Source organism: Haemaphysalis longicornis, unplaced genomic scaffold (assembly GCF_048455015.1).
Source record: "Haemaphysalis longicornis isolate Haplotype H1 unplaced genomic scaffold, Haemaphysalis longicornis Haplotype H1 scaffold_6, whole genome shotgun sequence".
NCBI classification, from domain to species: Eukaryota; Metazoa; Arthropoda; class Arachnida; order Ixodida; family Ixodidae; genus Haemaphysalis; species Haemaphysalis longicornis.
In genome coordinates, this window is record NW_027526407.1 from 149,393,939 (window position 1) to 149,414,251 (window position 20,313).

The following is a 20,313-nucleotide window of genomic DNA, read 5'->3' on the forward strand; positions in this document are numbered from 1 at the left end:
ACACACTACGATGTAAACCGGCTTCATGCGCTTACATAATCTAGTGGAGCATTCATACCTGACAGCACGCCAGTTACGCTTGCCAGTATCATGCCTCAGATGTTGATCACTACCGTGGGCAAGCAACGTGGCATAAATTTCACAAACATTCTATGAAAGAAGTACGATGGATAATCCAAAACTACACTCGGGCATCCACACACGACAAACAATTTAATGCTGGGTCACCTGGTCATGAGGTGAGCACCCGCAAACATTCCTCTGCGACATATATTCTCCGCAAGCAGCATGGAGACAAGCTTCTAGAGTAATCCACCTCCACGACTAACGTTTCTTCGAAGCATCGTCATATGACATAGGGAACGTGCAGATTCTAGCACAAACTGAAATCAGAGGGCCTTATAAGATACCCCGCTTTTCCAACGGTACCTTTTTATCAGTTGCGAAATTCCTACCCTACGCTTTTAAAAGATGCTTCCAAAAAATGCTTCAAAAAATGCTTTCGCCAGGTGATCAGCTGTTTGTTGAGGTCTAAAAACAAAAGTAAAGTGAACGCGGAGCTCGTGTGTGTGATTTCTAAAACGTGTATTCCTCGATTTCGCTCCAAAGTCGTACATAACGATAGTTAAGCGTCCCCCTCCCCATGTCTCGCGAAATAGCAGTGCATTTCGCATCTAGTTGATCTCGTGAGTCTACCTGGCTCAAGTTTAGACAAACGTCCTAAGCATTTTAGAAGCTGCACTGGGTTTTCTCGTTTCCATACGAGCTACTCTGTTTCTTTTGGACTTGCAGACCATTTATTTTTCTCTGGTTTCATTACCTTTTCTTGGTTCTTGCTATGATTGGGCACATCTTTCACAATGCCGCACCTTGGAATGTACTTAAGGGAAGGTGAAGCGGTTTTAGAATTAAAAGAAAAGTTGACTAGCAGCAAGTACACATTGAATAGTTCATGTGTACGAAATATTTTCGCAATACATGCAATAGAAGCGGCGCAATGAGCAAACAAAAGTGGCCCGATGCCCCGCCCCCATCTCACCGCGCGATGCCGGAAGACCGAAGAGCGCGGGCGAAAACCGGCTGAAAAACGTCATACCTGGACTTCCGGCCGGATCGGCCGCCTCGGCCATGCTCTTTTCGCCGTGTTTTCTTGTGAATGATACTTGTTGTTGTTGTGGTTGATAGCACTCATTTGTACAATTTTCGTGTTCAAAAAGTAAGCACGAACGCCAAACGAGGCATACGTTATCATGCCGTATTCCTAAGCAGAATAATGCCACACCGGGATGCTTGATAACATACGGAAGCGACAGCCGAGGTGGCTGTGCTTGATGACAGAGAATATACTACACTACGTTAAATACTTTGTAAACCGCTCCAATGGTTTTTTTTTTTTTTTTTTTTTTTTGCGACGGACGTGAATGTTCACATTAGATTCTATATTTAGGAAGGATGGGGAATACTGCTGTACTTTGGCCGGGGATGTTTCGTTCCATTCCAGAAACCAAGTCACATTTGTTCTGGAAATACTTGTTTCGTTAAACGCGTCGGTTTTCTTTCCCGATGGGCTCAGGACAGTGTTCAAAAAAACAATTTTTTGGCGAAACTAAAACAAGGGGCCAATCCTGATAGAAGTTCACTCCCGGCTAAAAGGTAAACAGTATTCCTACAAAGTAAAAGAACCAAGACAACCAGATTACTTATTTTGCAAGTATACATGTCACGATAAGGTGATTTTTGTCTGGAATTAAAAAAAAAACACCACTCCGAACCACCACCGTGCCATAATTTGTGTTGACTCCGGGGGCCTAATTTTTTTGCCCAAGATTCCGTGTGGCTGCATATTATAACCTGGCAAGCACTTGTTGTCACTGAACCTCAAGTGTGCTCCAGTGATAGACGGTGATATATATAATGATGATACTAAAAAAATTAGGAGCGAAGAGTAAATATACGGCCTCTGTCCGACTAGCGCGGTAAATGCTTAAATCTAGAAATGCGGAAACAGGCTAACGATTCATTATCACAAACGTTTGGGGATTGTTACCTAAAGTAACGTAACTACAACGAAACTGCCTTGTCCGACTGGTCTGTTAATTATAACGAGGTGGCCGTAATATTGTAGCAGAATGCGCAACGCACAAGCGAAAATCAAGCCCTACTACAGCCAATCATGCTGAGCAGGCACTAGTATGCTGCAGTGTTTTCAGAATAAATGCATGTGAAGCAGTAAGACGCCACTCATCGAAGAGCAGCTAGCAATCGCGGAGGCGCCGTAGTGCCGCTGCCGAAATGGCACGCGCGTGTGGGTCTGTGTACGGGGATGAGTAACGGGGCTGGGGTGGGCGACAACGAACAAAGGAAATGCGGAAGCAGAGTCTGCTTGTTGGTTTATGCGTGTACCGGCAAGATGTGTCTCGCATATACGTTTACAGCGCACGAACTCTATTTTTTCGCGCAGTGCACGTACGTGCTTTTCGCTGGTAGATTGTTCATAAAACGCCCATTAATCTTCGGCATAAATGGTTTTGTGTATAATAAGAAACAGTTAAGACAGTACCTAATATTAACATAAGGTATAAAATCCCCCTATGCTGGTTGCCTAATTCAAAAATATTTTGATGGAACCCACTAGTCGACGTCACAGTCACTGCTTTGGGGTTCTCTGTCATGTAAAGCAAATTTAAGCTCCAAGATAATTGAACCAACAGCACGGGAAATGATAAAACAAACTTCCAGTCATGTGCGAAAATTAAACTGCAAGCTAAATTGCCGCAAAGGCAACCGTGCGATCGTTCGCAATGCTTCCGCCAACCCGCGCGGCCGAAGGGTGTCCTCCTTTGACGTCATCACGGGCGCACCCAATCAGGGGCGTCAAAAGACGAAAAGCGCGCGTCTTTCAAACGGGGCCGCGCTTTTTGCAAGATAAATGCCACTTGGACTCATGTACGATAAATTTCAATGTGACATTCGGAATCAGCGCGCAAGAAACTATATAACTGTTAATCTAACTCAATTTTTTTGGAAAGCGCTTCAGCTTCCCTTTAACATTTTCGGGTGGCTTATCAGGTACTGGGTAATCACATCCCACATTGTCAGGTACTGGGTAATCACATCCCCGAAACATATTTTTCACTGACGTATATTTTCGAAACAAAGCCGCATTCGTTCTCCGTGTTGCAAAACGAAACCAACCACTCACTGCACCAGTATCGGGTCTAAACGAGGCGACAGTAGAGTTCACTTGTGCCTGACGTATTCTGAGGTGACAGTGGTGATATGCTACTGCCGTCGGCGACACCCATAACAGCAGCCAAGAGGCCTACACAACCGCGTTCCCGGATAGCTCTTGTTGGCATTCAAGCACTTTACCAAGACTTTTGAAGTGCCATAAGCGTACTGCTTGCTCACAGACGTCGCCACAACAAGCTTTTGAGGGTGCGGAAGGGCAAAAAGAAGTGTAAGAGAACCAAAACACTGCACGAACCCCTCTAGCCGCGCAGAGCTCCTCCCATAAAACCTGCAGAGAAGTGGCGGCAGGTGGCGCAGCGATCGCGAAGCCCGAGGCGTATACTCTTGTACTTGTTCCAGCGTTTCGTTGCATTGATTGAAGAGGGCGCTTTCGGCACGCTTATTCGTCATTGCTTTATATTTGGTCATATTTATTTTTAGCCCCCACGGCCATGCTTTCTGACTGTAGTTCCTCAAGCATTGTTTGCACGTGTGCTGCAGTCTCACTCAGCAAGAATATGTCGTCCGCAAACCTCTGATGGCTCACAAGTATTCCCCATCTATCCTTAATCCCATGTTTCCCAGTCGAGCTTCCTAATACCCCCTCCAGACGTGCTGTGGATAGTTTCGGAGAGATGGTGTCAACCTGTTCTAATCCCTTTTGAATTGGGAATTTGTCCCTTTACTTGTGGAAGATTATCCCACGCCTCCATCCCTCACATAATTATAGTACACCATTACAGTGCAAAGCAATTACTAGGACTCTACAACATACAGTTACGGCCTCGCCGCGAATAGTCCGCGGCTAGTCCGAGGACTTCCATCACCTCAGAAATACACGTGAAGAACCAATGCCAGATTGCTTCTCAGGGAGACCATGGTCAGTCCAAGATGGATAATCGAAAAGACCGACTAACTGCGGCTGGTTGACTTTTAACGGCAGGCCACTCACCCCGAGTGCCCTGTGGAGGCTGCCGTTGATCGGCCAATCCCCCGAGGGCAGCGGTGGGGGAGTGGCACTGCGGTTGTCGTCGCAGGCGAGCGGATCTGTTCGCGCCGCCCCGCTGTCGTACTCCTGGTTGTCCTCATCATCGGCATCCAGGTCTGATGGACTGCAATATAGCCCACACACGCGCAAACCTTTTTATTTTGCGGGAAAAAAAAACAGCAAAAAAGGAACAAGCTTACACATCAATAGTCACCCATCTCAATAGTCACACAAGCTTTTTAATCCTAGGCGCTGTTTCACTATGATCGACTGGAATCAAGTTACTATCCTCAAATTGCATTAACTAATCCCATGGAAATTGCATTCTAAAATTGAAAATATCACTTTTCACATAGTAAATCTCTCTCTCACACATTGTTCCTTTTGTCTTTGTGTTGCAGTTTTCTTTGCTGTTGCCTCTTTGACGTTTATTTTTGCATCTTATTCAGAGCATATATTACTTTGGTCTCATATTTGCATTCGTGCATGCACTGTTGTTTTTGTGTTTTCCTTTGTTAGCAATTAATACGCTCTATTTCTGTTGTGTTTCCCGCCAATTACATAATACCCTCTAGCGTGTGGGCCTTTAGGGGTACTTTGAATAATAAATAATAAGTAATAAGGTTTCATTGGAGAGAATCTGTGAGGTATCATATTTGTGACTGTAATGTCCATTTCTTTAGTTGTAGTTGCCTGCTTCGAAACACCTTGCATTGTATTAGGCTTCAGCCCACGAACAGAACGAGACCTTGTTCTTTTTCCCGCACACTTCAAGCGGCAGTAAGCTGCACCACCGGACACTTGAGTCAAGCAGTGAAGCCCACCCTAAGGAGCCACCACGACTGGCACGTGCTGATGCTATTTCCCCTGGAGGCATCATCAACACACACAACATTGTGTGATAACACAAACACACTGCACTGACAAACCATGGTAAGCACAAAGCTTGAGACAAATCGCACAGTATTTGCATTCACCTGGGAAAGCACAAATGGAACAAACTTGTCGAGACAGCCGAATCAAGCTACGAGGCATGACGCTGCGAGGAGGAACACAAGCTAGCAGCTGCTGAAGGCCTCGCAGGCATCACAAGCGTGCCGTACGACCATGAAACCAACCTTGTGTTACTACAGGACTGAAAAGAGCAGAGGCGCTGTTACTGTTTCGCATCCAAACAAATTCAGCCCAAACATTGGCTCGGCTGTACAAGCCGAGTCTGATGTCATCGCGCCTGCGTCCAGCATGCGGTGAGTTTAGTGCCGGCAGACATTTTTTCATGCAAACGGAGCGCTCAGCTCCATTTAAAAAACTTCAAAGAAGAGCTGCCTCGCATTGCTCCTTCGACGACATCCTACTCCCACAAGGGCACTGGATTGCCAGGCGCTTTGTCCTGAGCTCTTTGAAGGACAGAAGCCTCTGTGACTTTTGGTGACTGAGGGTGAATAAACAGTTTTTAAAGGTGCCACTCGGGTGGACGAATCGATGGCACACCTCGCAGGGCTCACTCACTCCCTCTCTCCCAAGCTATGTGCCGTGCTTCCGAAACGCTTCGCTGTTGAGTAAACACACCAGGGTTCCATCTACTTTCTCGAAGGCTATGAAGCAGTATCGAATCTGTTTATGCAAAGTGTAAGAACCACAAAAACTGTTTTTTACTTTTCAGCTACATTAGGCGAACAGCATCCGTCTTTTGGCGGGATTTTTTTCTACGTGAAAACTGCTGTTACTTCTGAAGTTGTTCTCACTGTACGATGAAAATCCTTCATGCACATTTTTCTGCATCTTTTAAACTCCCCCTACGCTGCACGATTCCAGTTGACCGCAGGCACAGAGAAGCCAGCAGCGTCGACTGCAAGCAAAGAAAATCCTGCAGTGTTACTTTGCAGCGCCTGCTCAAACCCTTGGGACACTGCCCCAGCAGGTGGCGTGCGAGCAGGAGCAGAAAGTGTTCGCTGCTCGTGGGCGCCACCAGGGAATACAATGGCGCCAGCGCTAGTGTGCAATGCACATGCTCTTGTTACAGATCGCCAAATACGCCAAACACGTTCCCGCACTTAAACGCAAAGCCTAAGCATCTGCCAATTTCCTTGTTCACCAACCGACATCGGTGTACAAACGTTCCATCATTTTCGCATCAACTGATCTCAGTAAACTGGGTGTGATGCCGTTGTGTGAAAAGTAAGTTACACCCATGCCACAAGTACACGACAAATCACATCAAGGCCTTAAGATACCAAATGACATTACTGGGACGGGCCATGCTACAAACGAAAATGCAAAGGCATTAGATGTGTTAGGCATGATAATGATAATGACCAAAAAGAGAAACGCGCTGATATTTTCGAAGTTTTTAACGTAAAGAAAAACGTCTTGCAAGGATTAGAAGTGATGTTGTGAAGGGCAACATTATGAAAAATAGTGTTTTCTAAAAAATGGTGTCAGCTGTTTCTGAAAGTGGCTTCAGTAGCTGCCGTCGCCTGCCAGTGGTAGCCAAATCCGAAAAATTCGGGACAACGAGTTACATCTCGTTTGCCGCTGTTTTAGTGAACTTCGTCTTCCTCAGAACTTCGCCAACAAGAGTGCACAAAAAACCGTCTTATGTCATAGTTCAGCTACATTTCCACGTCACACTCCGGTGCTCAGAGTTTCGTTGGTTTCATTTGGTGCTCATCGCATTCGAGAGTAGGCAGATTGAAGGCGTGCATGAAGGCGAATGCGTTGTGGAGAAGTCCTTGAACCAAAAATGACATAGGCAAATTGGATTTTTGTGTGTAGCAGTGAATTGATGGCATTAAAACTGAAGGCACTTAATGCCAATTTAGTGTATGTGTAGCACGGGCATGAGAGTCTAAAACCTTCACTTTTTCTGTTTTCTCCAAGTGCTCCTACATTACACTAATTTTGCTAACGTCCCCCATTAACTGACAATGCACATGCGTTTTCCGTTTTGCTCTCTTTCCCGCTGAAATTTGTTAATAATGAAGTTAAACATGGGTTGATTCCTTCCTCTTTCCACCTGCGGCATTTATTTATGATCAATAAAACGGCTGTGTAAAATTATTCCCGGTTTCTGACTGACAGTGGAGCCCCGGGAACCGCGGCACACTTTTCAGATGTTACTCTTTTGGTCAGGAATTACCACAGGGCCACATAAAAATTGCCCTAAAATTGAGCATTTAGCCACATCCTTTTAAATGACATATTTAAGCTCCATTTGCAGATTTACAAGCCCGTTTTAATCGTGCACCCGCATACTAGTTTCCGGAGAGCTAGGATATGCAATATTAAAAAAAAGGTGAAAGTCCCCCCCCCCCTCACCTCTTGTTCTTTCGGCACTTGTAGGGCTTCCCAAATGGCCTTGGCTGGAAGAGAAGAGAGAAAAAAGAGGTCAAAGCCTTTTCCCTTTGAAACGCGGCCACTTGTATTCATTCCCGAGCAGCCTTCTGTCGACTTCTCAACCTTCACAAGTGCTGTGCCCAAGACAATGCAACAATAGAATCACGTAACGCGGAGATACAGATGCATGTTGTCCTTGTCTTCATTGCCGCACAAGTTACAAATTCGGCTCTGCATTCACACATTCGACTGCCTCGAAATTCAGAGCACCTTTTGTGCGTTGTTCTCAAAAATAAAATTAGCTGTTTTTTATTCAACGACTTCAGATATATGAATTTCTTTATCGATAAGCCCGTATCACTGGAGTAGATGCAGGGGCCCAATTTGGTGTAACACATAATACGAACATGCTCCCCAAAGGAACGCTCAATTTCTGTAGCAAGGCATGAGGCTCTAAACATAAAGCAATCGGGTGTGAAATGTGGCATGGAAAGCGCGCCAGATTTCACATTTATTTCACAGATTCCCGCAGATAAGAAAACATGACATGGAAATCATCAAGCAGTCACGACCAACTAAGTGATCACAGCAACAGGAACTTAAGGGAGGCACACTGGTCTTAAACAAAAAATGTTTATTTTGACAGTTATGATTAGAGTCCCTTACTTTTTGCAGTGGAACATTTCAAATTCTGCGATTCTAGATAGGGGAATCTGCAAAATTCCGCAACAACATTGCAACGGCATAAGGTATATGTAACAGTTCATTTATTAGACACTTCAGATTCCTAACATGCTAGATTTTATTTACAAGTGAAGGAAGCTGTTGTGGCGGAGCATCTGGTGATGCTTTGTGCTTTCTTCATCGAGAGAATGGTGTTGTGAGGCACAATGTCACCACAGCGACTGAATGACTTTTCTGTGTCAACAGAGTTGATTGGCACCGACAGGTATTTAAGGGCAATGGAAGAAAGTGTTGGAGTCTGGTGTTCCATCCCAGCCCAGAAAGCCAGGACGTCAAAATCTTCACCTGGCTTTTCTTGTTTAGAAAGAAATTGTGCCAAGTCCCAGTCATTAGACTTAAGGTCTTGGGCAGACTTCAGGTACACTTGCCACTCAGCAGCTAGGGCTAGGGATTCTTCCCAAGTCCAGGAACGTCCCCAAACTCTGATCTCTTCTCTGAGAGACACCCAACTTGCTGGGGATCCAAGCACCTCACACTCTTGAAGAACTTCCAAGTGTCAGAGTTCTCCAAGTGTACTAGCGCCTTGCTAGCCGCTTTACTCCTTGCACCCTTCATTTGTTTGCAATCTGACCGGCCTTGTCGCGTGCAATGTTCTCTTTCTGTGGCTATGGCTAAGCCCCTTGATTCGGGTGGAGGGTGCGCCACCTAGCCACTTTTATTATTTGATAAGGTAGGAATACGCAGATGCAAATTTAAATTTTCAACACTAGAAACATTGCAGACAATAGAAACCATTTTGCTATTACTTTTCCGCCATATTTCACCAAATATATCGTTTTGGGGACGTAGCGCCACACTTTTAACGGTTTTTTTGGAATTCCGCGATTTTTCGCGGAATTGCAGAATCGCGGAAAGCTAGGGGCTCTAGTTATGATGATTAAAAATAGGAGGACATGTGTAGTTTTTCATTCTAATTGTAAATATAAAATTTGTTTTCGTGCAAAACAACTGCATTTAAATTTATTCTAATTTTTATTTTATGTTTTGGCAGCCTTTGTAAGAAAACTGCTGGGGTGCGAGGGGGACACAGGTGAACAAGGTACTAGCGAACTGTGCACAAATCGACGGGCGCAAGAAGACTAACATCATACTTTATCTGGTCTGCAGCAGAAGTTACAACCGTTTGAAGTCCGGGCTTGGAAGGCAAACTTGGTTTCTCTGGTCTCCCACGAACGGAGAGGGGCCGCCAGCTCTGCCGTTTCTCCAGCCTTGCACTAGTGCAAACTGCGCTATTTATTTTTTTTTTTTCATCATATTCAACTCGTTTCTTTTTTTACACCTGCCTTCTCTGTTCGTCAGTTCAGATACCCGGCGACATGCGCCGCGAGAAGTCTTCAAAAAGAACTTTGAAACTGCGGTTGAGCAAGAAAGGTCACGCCGGAACAAATAAGTCCTGATTGAAACGGCTGTTATTTGACACCCTCAAACTGCTTGTGTTTCGCAACGTTTCATGTTGAAATGAATATATTGCCCCGTGTTTGAAAAGTAGCGTTTTTATGCCCTAAGGACGACATCGACATCATGGGCGCCTAAATCTGTCCTTTCAGTCCGATTTCTCTTTCGTTTCTTACGACACGCACTTATAAAATCCGGGGCCTGTTTCTAGTGTCTGTTCTGGCTTTTGTTTGCGAGACTTGGGTAGATCGGAGATTCAGTGTACTCCGTTATAAAAGTCTGAGTGGGTGTTTAAAGCAAAAACAACACCCCGTATACAAATAAAAAGAAATAACACCTTGATTGTACTGAATAACCAAAGCTCGCGAAACCTGTACTCAGCCCAACAATAAACTGAGTGCACGAATTTCTATGTTAGGTTGAATTCTTTTCCTTGCAGTACTCTTAAAAGTGCTCTTCAAGCAGTACTCTTAATGGGGGACACTGGTGTTAAGGACATTTTTGTTATTTCTCAACCTATGTGCTTGATATTTACACATTAAGTGTATTTTGACATCCTGAGCACAAATATGCAGTCAGTTTTCGTCTATGTGGTGTAAGGTCAGAGTTGTGCAACTTGTTATGCCTTTCCATTTCGGGCAATTCTTTCATCACCTACCTAGGAAATACTGGAACACTTGCTATCTCTGTGTGCTCTAAAAGGACCAGTGAGTGCAGCTATACAACAGAAGTAATTTTAACTTTGCTTCTTCAAACACTGTAAACCTATAAAATGTCAGGTAATCAATTACCGATGTTTTCGCAGAACGGATGGCACAAAATGTTGTGCTAGCGAAGGGAAATTCTATATTTTTGTGGCTCTATTGCACTGCTCAGTTCATAGGCTTTTGAATGCAGCAAGAATGGAGCAAATCTGACCAGTACGTCCCGAGATATTATACCCGACACTTGACCTCTGGGAAAAAAAGTGGTTCTGAGAAAACGAGGCACAAAGCTTGGAAACACACGCAAAAATGGTCATTTGGGCTGCTTTAAATTGCGATAGCTTTGTAAATATTTATGGCTTAGGCTGCAAATAAAACTGCTTTTTTTGGGAGAATTTTCAGTCCTCACAACCAGTGTACCCCCTTAAAGGTGCAATGATCAACCACAAGCACAATCTGGCCTCCCCATACGGAACAAAATACAAAGAATTAAAAACACTGTGGGATATATTTTCTTTACTGATGTGTCTTACGTTACTTGTTGTCAGTCAGTAGTACGGCTCTTAGAGCAATGTCATGAAAACCCCGCAAACGCGCATCGAGGCACCATAATGCGCAACGACAAATGCCAAAAAGCAACCATACCACGCTCCGTTTCAGCTCAAGATATCGTAAACGGGCAGGCAAATTTGTGTCACCAAATAGGATATGAAATCTTGAGATCAAATGGGAATGCAGGGAATTAGCGGCAGTTACGGAACACTAACACGCGCTTCCTTACGTAATGTGTTCGTCAGAAATGATTGTTTTTGAATTTTACTTGCTATCTTGTTTGTGCAAGTATGCGTGAATTGTCTGGCCTGTAGACGATTACGTGACGCCGAACCAATGCGTTTAAGCTCGCGATACAAGTACTTTTTTTCTGGTGATGTTTATTGGCCTATTCTTACACAATCTTCTCAAAGGTACTGTCATGCTGTATCCCTTGTTATAATTGCACTGTACTTTCAACAGTCGTCACTGAGCCGCCAATTTGGCTCCCTGGCCCCGTCAAGCTGTAGCAACAGCTTTCTTGCTAGGGAGACCATCGACATTGTATTATGTTGAGAGAAAAAATAAATTTGAATTTGAATGCACCGGTAGAACAGAAAAGAACTGACTCAAACTCAATAACAATTTTTTTTTACTTCACGCTGTACTCACTCAAACTCAAACTCAAAAAGCTCGTCTGTACTCAAAATAACCTGCACTCACTCTCCACATACTCATCTGTAATCATGGACGCACTCATCTGTACTTAAACTCATTAGCCCTCACGAGTACCCTTCCTCAATCTGTACTCACACGAGTACCCTTCCTCAATCTGTACTCAAACTCATTACCCTCACGAGTATTCAACTCATCTGTACTCACTCGCAATCACATTCAACCTGTACTCATTTTTACCCAATCTTCAATCAATATTATTTTTTTTCAAAACTTTGTTCTCGCACTCAACCAGTTGCATTCACGCGCTAATCTAAGTCTACGGACAGCCGTTTTCCCCTTATCAACTCATTTTACCCTCCGTAAGAGGAGCACCGCAAAATGCGTAACTCGTGCACGCACATCGTGGTTCGTGTGCGTGATCAAACTCCCAAGTTTGTGCTCACGAGTACTGTACTAAGCACGCATGGGTACTGTACTCGTGAGTACTACTCGTGAGTACTACTCGCGAGTGCATGTAATCGCGAGTACAGTACTCATGAGTACTACTCGCGAGTACATGTACTTAAGTCTGTACACACTCGTCATTGTACTCTCATTTTTCGTCTGGGCCTGTACTCACTCATCATCGTACTCATTTTTTTGTCTGGGTCTGTACTCACTCATCATTGTACTAACTCATGAGTTTAAGTACAAATGAGTACAAATGAGTGTACTCACGAGTGAGTATGCCGACTTGCGGTTATGACAGGAAACAGATGCTTGTGGGACCTTAAAAAACAGCGCTATCTAACCTTGGCTCAGTGATAGCGGGCTTGGGATGAAGATAACAACGCAGATAGGGGAAAAAAGTCCGATTAAGTAAACGAGAAAGTTTACCTCAGATTTGGGATTTAGAAGGCTCACAAACACAGCGAGCCTGCTGATATACTCAAAGTTCTACCCCACGACATTTGCTGCCTAGAAGTGTAATGACACTCAGAGCCAGATGCTTGCTGCATCGTTTGACTGGCTCTGAAGCGGCAACACCAAAGTTGTGACGACGGTTAATAAACCAATTCTCAGGGAAAGGAGTAGAATTTGTGGAAGACCATTCCATCAATGGCTGTACTAAAGAAAATTAGTGCACGAACAGTCTCCCACAACATCTGGCAGAGCTTTCAAATGTAATTGCTGACTTATGCCATGCTGAGCACATTCCTTGGATTCAAGCGATCGTGTGCTTTGTTCGAGTGCCACCTGACATGGTTGCAGCAACTGATGCATCCATCAGTGCAGCCAACGCTTCAAGGGGCGATGAAGACAAAGTACAAGCTTGGTTCCTTAAAAAGACCACTTTGCCCCGATAACAATGACATCAATTTCATCACAAACTTCAAACAAATGACAATATATTGAAGAAAACACATAAAGCAGCGGCGACTCCCAGGAGCCGCATCCCAGCGACTTCTTTAGGAAGTCACAGAATCTTCTTTGTGCAGTAGGTGGCCACCGGGCTATGGTAAAGGGCCTCTAGTTCCGTTTGATTGTGTAGCCTGAATTCTAAAGCGCAGTTATAGCCTGAATTCTAACGCGCAGTTAACGCACTTACCCCAATGTATTTAGCGCTGGCCCATATTGCATCCAGGTAGCTCGAAATCCACGCACACAACCTCGATTACGCCAGAAGGCCTACTTCGTGTCACAGTATAGAGAAAGGAGTACCTCAAGGAGCGGTTTTGAGTCCTCTGCTGTTCAACATTACGTTAATCAACCTAAAGCGTTCCCTCCCTCCTGGCGTGAAAAAAAAAACAATTTACACCGATGACATTTGCCTTTGGAGAGCAGCAAGGTCACGTTGTATTACCCAACAGAGGCTCCAGAAAGCACTCAAAAATATGACTACCTTGCGGCCAAAAGTCTGCGTCTCTCCTCTCATATTATGTCGCTCCTGCCCATATTGCATCCCTGTATGATGAAATTTGAAGGTTTTGCAACATTTCTTGCGCTTCATTTTTGTTGAGAGTGGCATGTGGCAAGTAAAACTATTTTTGTTAATTATGGACCAAATTTAGTCAAATTAGGAGATTTTATGTAGTTAACTAACCTAATAACAAAACTTAAATAAGTTTAAAAATATATCGTCTACACTTTTTGAGTTACCAGACTAATTACCTTCACAGAGCTGTTGCAAGACCAATTAACTAATTAGGCAAGAACTCAACAATATTATTGTGTTAGCATCACCGGGAAGGTCTGTTCTGTGCAAGGAAGTATTTCATTATTGCTTTATTTCCTTTATCCAAAAAGAAAGACAGAAGTTTCACTTTCTTTTTGACAAGAGAGTATTTCTGATTTCTAAAGAAAGGTGAAACTTTTCTCGTTCTTTCTTTATGCTTAAAGGATATAATGGAATAATCCAATAGCTTCCTTGCACAGAATAGCCATTTGTGATCACACTGACATAAAAGTCTAATTGTTAATTATGCTGAAAGCAAGCTTCAGGTAATTAGCCTTCTAATGATTAGCTACATAAATGCTCCTAACTTGATTCAATTTGGTCCATAAATAAAAAAGTCGTTTTACTCGCCACGTCCCCCCTTAAAATAATGTCTGTCATGGCTGGAATGGAGCTGAGTGACTCGCAAGAGGAGCTCTTTCAGACTAAATAAAGCTCTACTCTGTATTCATGGCCCCCTTGAAGCTTCTAAAATATGTTGTGGGCGTGCGAAATAAACACAAAGGCAGCTCCCAGAAGCAGTTTCGTGAATCTGACTGCGTAACTAGGCCCTGGCACGCACATTAGAAAGCACAGAATTGGTGATTGCATCAAAGGCTTTGATATGCGCACTGCTCAACCACCCCTGGATGGCAGGGACCCTTCCAACCACCTGGAAACATTCCAACAACTTGCTAACCCCTAAACCTTCCAAACCAATTGAACTAGAAAACCTCCACCCAATTTCCCTAACGTCCTGCTAAGGAAAACTTCTCGAGCACATAATACACAACAGAATAACGAGACACCTTGAAGAACAAGACCTCCTCCCACCCAACCTCATAGGGTTCAGCACAGGACTATCAACTCAAGATGCACACATACTAATTCACCACGACATCATTCAAGCTCCTTCCAAAAAAGACAATGCCACGATCCTTGCCTTAGACCTACACAAGGCTTTCGATCACATCTCCCACGCAGCGATAACATCTCTCAACCTAGGGCAACGCACACACAAGTACTTCTCACTGACAGGACTGCCACACTCAGATTAGGCCCCTTCATTTCTCCAACTTTCCCAATGCCAACAAGAGGCACTCCTCAAGGGGCTGTCCTCTCACCCCTGCTTTTCAATCCGGCAATTGTACCCATTGAACGCAGCCTGGAAAATATACCGGAACTCAGATCTACAATATACGCAGATGACATCCCACTATGGGTACCCCGCGGCAGCGACGCCCATATTGAGGAAGCTTCCTCGATATGGGCATCGCTAGTCCCCCAACGGGGAACCACGGCAGTCACACACACACCACAACAAGCCGGTTTCACATGCTCGGTGCACAAATCCAAACTCGTAATCCCACACCCTCCGCGAACAAAATCCCCTGCCAAACACAACATCCATATAACAATTAATAATCACACCATTCTGCATGTAAGTAGCTTACGCATTTTAGGCCTTACGATCCAAGCAAATAGAAGCACAACCCTCACACAACGTGCACTTTGAAATCACACTCTACAGACCATCGGACTCATAAAACGAATAACAAACAGACACCATGGCAGGGTTGCCACCTGACCGGTTTTGGACCATTTGGACCAACGTGGCCGGTTTTTTAGACAGTGGGCCAGTTGCCGGTCTGTACCGAAAAGCAGCCGACATTGGCCGGCTTTTTGGCCTTCGTGCCACGGTCATTTCTTTTCAGCTTTTTGTAAGCATAAATACAGCAACTACGACAACAAATATATGTGTCAACAAGCTGTGCAAAGACACGTGAGCAGAGGAAATGCGCGGCCGAGCGCGATACCCGAGATGGAAGGGGACCAAAGTGAGGAACAACACAACGAAAGGACACTGGCGTGATAAGCAAGTGAGGTTACTCTTCAGTGCAGCACATTCAGAGCAATAGCCAAAACCTAAATCACCTTCAGTGCGAACGTTATGTTGCTTTCTCTGTAGAAAAACGCTACAATAAATGGCATTGCATGTCAATAACAAAAACGTGGCATCTTTTTTTCAACACAAATTCAACCTTCTACCCTCCCCTGAATTGCCGGTTTTTTCTTAGGGGAAAGGTGGCAACCCTACACCACGAAATATCAGAAATGGAACGCCTCAGAACGCCTCAGACTTGTGCAAAGCTTCATAATAAGCCGTTTCTGCTACCATCTACCATACGCGAATCTACCGAAAGCCAACAAAAACGACTTGGACTCGAAACACGCACCCAACCTTGCATTCGGCCAGACGGCAAGCTAGAGCACCACACCACAACACAAACTACCCACCCTCGGATCACACGCTGTACGTGGACGCAGCCCAGTACCACTCCAAGGAAGCTTTCACTGCAGTAGTGCTTACCTCGCTCGCTTAACCATCTTCACTAAGCCCCCGGTGACAGCGGAGGAATCGGCAGTGGCCCCCACACAAACCCCCACCCCCATGAAAATTCTCACCGATTCTCAACAAGCACTCCGCAACTTTGCCAGGGGCACCATCTCTAAAGCAGCACTGCAAATCTTGCGGAAGAAGCCCCCCACCCAACCCGTGTCGCTGCTGTGGACCCCGACCCACACTGGCATAGGCTGTAATGAGGCGGCTCGAGCACGGACCACCCGAGCATTCCGCCTAACAACAGTGCCCCAACGGCTTGCCAGTATGCACTTCTAACATATCGAGAAGTCGCCCAGCACTACCGACTCCTCCGCAGGCACCATCTCCCACCGCACCCGTCGCTAAGGCACCACGCTGCCGCCAACATGTGGCGCATTCTACAAACTCGCTGCTTCCCCCACAGAACCATTCTAACACACACAAGTTCCCAACACCCCACTGGCCTCGTTGCCATCCCACTGCCCCCCCTCCCCCCTAAATCCCAGTTGTACAATAATGCGGTTCTCTCTCTCTCAGTGAGATGCTGACCCCAGCAGCCTACACGCAATTCCTTTACGAGCAGCAGATGCACATTTTGCTCAAATTTTATACACTGTCGAACCTCGTTATAATGAAACAGTATCGGGGCTGTAAATTAGTCAATTATATCCAATATTCGTTGTAACAGTAGAGGCAAAAAATCGGCTCTAACAAATCGGCAATCTGGTCCTGGATACAAGAACGCATTACTCTAGGCTTCGAACCCACTATAAATGACGTAATCCTCACCTGTCTCGTAGCGGCATTTCGAACTAAATGGACCGGAACGTGAGGACGTGAATCACAGCAGAACAAAGTTCGTTCAACAAAACAGGCCAGCATTCTCATTTGTTTGAAGAAGGGTGTGATCTTCATTTGGTGGCTCTTCACAGCACTGAGAAGGACGAAGATTTGCACAGTGGCCACACATTTTGAGAGGGCCTTTTCTACTTCGAGATTTTGAGTTTTGAGCATCGCACAAATCAAATATTCCTTCATTACAGCCGACATCGCGTGCAGCTCTCGTGGTTTCGGCTTCGTTACAAAAAGAATAAGTGGCACTGAAGTGAAGCGTGACCAACCACAGTTGGTATTTAGTTCGCCATAGCCAATAATTCGCTATATCAGTGTTTGTTATAACGAGGTTCAACTGTAATAAGGTGCCCTTCTGAAAAAGAAAGATAAAGATACATAAACATAAGTGTGTGCTGCACGCAACACTAATTAACGAAAATGCTAGTGCTGACGAAGAGCCAACAATTTGCACATTACTGGAAGAGCATAAAAAAAAAGAAAAAACTGACCAATAGCACGGATATGTGCTTTCTCAAAATAGCGAGGCAATAATGACATACGATTGGTGGGAATTCAAAAAAAAGTGCAGGAAGGTGGTGTGGCAAACTTTGCAGCCTCATTCCGAGCCTTCCTGCCTCTCGTGAAAGGAGTAACATTTGGATCAGGTGTCCTTGAGCATTCGACCTTACAATTTAGTACTTGTTTCAGGGCACCTTTAAACGTGTCTACATTGAACCCACGTTGGCACGATACACTCGCATTTGTGCTCGCCTCCTGGTCCGTCCCCCCCCTGATTATCCCAAAGCGTGCGTAGTGAGGGGTGGAGGAGTACCGGGTCGTGGCTCCCAGCCGTGCTCGGCTGGGTGGTGGTGCTGGTGCCACCAGTCTGCTGCTGGTGGTGCATGAGCAGCGAGAGGGGCCCCTCGTTGAGGGCCGTGTTGCGCCTCGTCTCCGCCGACACCAGCTCCCCTCCTCCTCCTCCTCCATCTTCCTCCTCGCCTGTGCTGCCACCCGTGCTCTGCAAGGGGAGGGGAGGGGAACGGAGGGCGCCTGTCATTTGCGGGCGATGATCAAGCACCAACAAGTGCGGCCCAGATGTCAAACTGAAGACATGCTAAAGTTGGAAGCAGCAGCAAAGCGCGTGGGTGCAATTGCAACAGTTGCACCCTGCCTCTGTGGACATTGGTGACGTGTGGTCGTAGTAATGGAATCCGCATCACCCCGTACTGCACCACACCAGTTCCCTAAACACACTCTGAGCATACATATTGCCCGTCAGCTTCGAGACATCTCCTTAACCACCAACGGACTGCTTTAGTCTGGGTCTTTCGTCGTCAAAAGACCTCCCAGTAGGCCTACTGCTTAAACCTTTCGCATTAGGTGTGGGCTTGCGAGTACGGTTTCAGCAGTGACATTTCAGGCCTGCCAAATAGTGCGGGGATTTTTTCCAAAATGATCAATTATCAGGAAATGAAAAGGAAAAAAAAAAAAAAAAAAAGAACACAAGGCACTCCCAACAGAGCATGTGCAACTGCTCGACGCAAGTCTTGAAAGAGTTGAACTTCAACGCAACCTTTCCCAGGTTTTTCGTAAACTTTTAATTCGAGGAGTCCCTGATCAGCTGATACTGTGTGAAAAACAACGTACCATATTTTCGCGCATATAACCCGCTTCTGCTTATAATCTGCATGCCCACTTTCAGCCCACTGGAAAAGAAAAAAAAATGCAGGAAAGACTGCACAAAAGCTACTGCTCAAGCAACACATCACATACTAAGCAGACAGAAAAAAGCATGTTTTGAGCAGGTTTACAGGTGTCGTCGAACTAATGTGCTCGTCCTTGTTTTTCCCCCCTTGTCCTTGTATGTTTTGCGAAATTGCTGCCATGGAAGGCTTAGTCAGTGTTACTGCTTCACAGCACAACGCACATTGTCGTGAAGCTGCACTAAAGGAAAAACCTCGCGTATTATCCGCACGCCTCCTTTGCCACTGCAATTTTCGTATTTTGCCATGACTTATACACGCGAAAATACGGTAATAAGATACATAGTATAGTTACTATTATTACCCCACCGCTTCGCATGATTACCACACACATGTACACTCATTGTTTAGCCACTTGCACCGTCAGCCTTCACTAAAGTGTGGTAGCTTTTTGAATCACACTGCATACAACAGCATGAATATATCACTGTGAATTTACCTAAAGCTTTTACTGGAGATTACCTCACTTATTTACTGCGTGCCCACTCACAAAATCACAACGAATTCACGTGTGCAGTGTACTGTGGTGATGACACGACTAGGATAACCCTGCGGGATTAGCAAGTTACCACCTTTATGACAAACTGTACATAGTCTGAACATTCCAATACATAACTCGACTTAGGAAGAGTGCATTTGATACTTGGTAGGCAAGACATACCGTTTGCGCACAAAAGTTGCAGCGAACAATGGAGGCAACTAATACCTTTGTTCCAATCGATGCCCCGAGAAGCAATCTATATCAAAGCATATCCTCCAGTCACATTGAAGTAGAGAAAAGCCACAATCTTTGTTTATGAGTTTTGCCAACGTTCTAAATTCAGGCAAAAAAATAAGGCGCTATTTTCGAATCAGCCCACCAGGGAAAAATCCAATGTTAAACGAGTTTTCCCCGAAATTGGCATTCACCTTCGCGGTGAAGAAAACAGCCTGTAACCCCATTGACATACATCGGGAGTCGCAAACTTTCACAACAGGTAATGCACCCAAGCGAAGTAATAACCGCACGAAAGCCGGGTAGACGAAGCTGCAAAATCAGTGCAAGCCCTTTGGAGAAGCGGACATCCGCGTTGTGCTGCAACTGAGAGCAGCTTCATTTTGCAATTGGGAATAACGCCAGAGCGGCGTTTCTCGTAAGCTGGTAAGGGCGGAAGCGTAGGTGCAGCAGCCACCTACAGCAGCCAAGTTCCCGAGACTGTCATCATTTCAGTCGCACTAGATCCACTCGACCAACCTTTTTTTTTTTTTTCTGTCTTGATTGGAAGTCACTGGTGCCAGCAAATTTTGCCAGAGCACTTTTATTTCCACACTTTTTGCCACTGTAGACACTTTCGGTTAATAGCAAATTTGAGGTGGAGGGGCAGAGGTCAAGTTTAACCCAATTTTTACACTGCATCCGAGAGCAGCCTATTGCGTTTGACGATTCCCACGTCGCTCATGCCAGTATCCAACCTTGCAAGTTGTAATAAAGTTACGATAACTCTTGTGTATTGAAAAATGCCAGCTACAATTTCAAAAGAAAAAAAAAGGGA

General features: G+C 45.1%; 1 protein-coding gene across 1 annotated transcript in view; it reads right to left on the reverse strand.

Moving 5' to 3' along the window:
* LOC144141192 (uncharacterized) overlaps positions 1-20,313 on the reverse strand; it is a 46,625-nt gene that overhangs the window by 15,316 nt on the left and 10,996 nt on the right. Inside the window, exons 2-4 of the mRNA XM_077672753.1 lie at positions 17,851-18,036; positions 7,538-7,581; positions 4,184-4,343 (exon numbers count right to left, since the gene is read on the reverse strand). Coding sequence (XP_077528879.1) covers positions 4,184-4,343; positions 7,538-7,581; positions 17,851-18,036 — 390 coding nt within the window. The remainder of the gene's footprint in view (positions 1-4,183; positions 4,344-7,537; positions 7,582-17,850; positions 18,037-20,313) is intronic.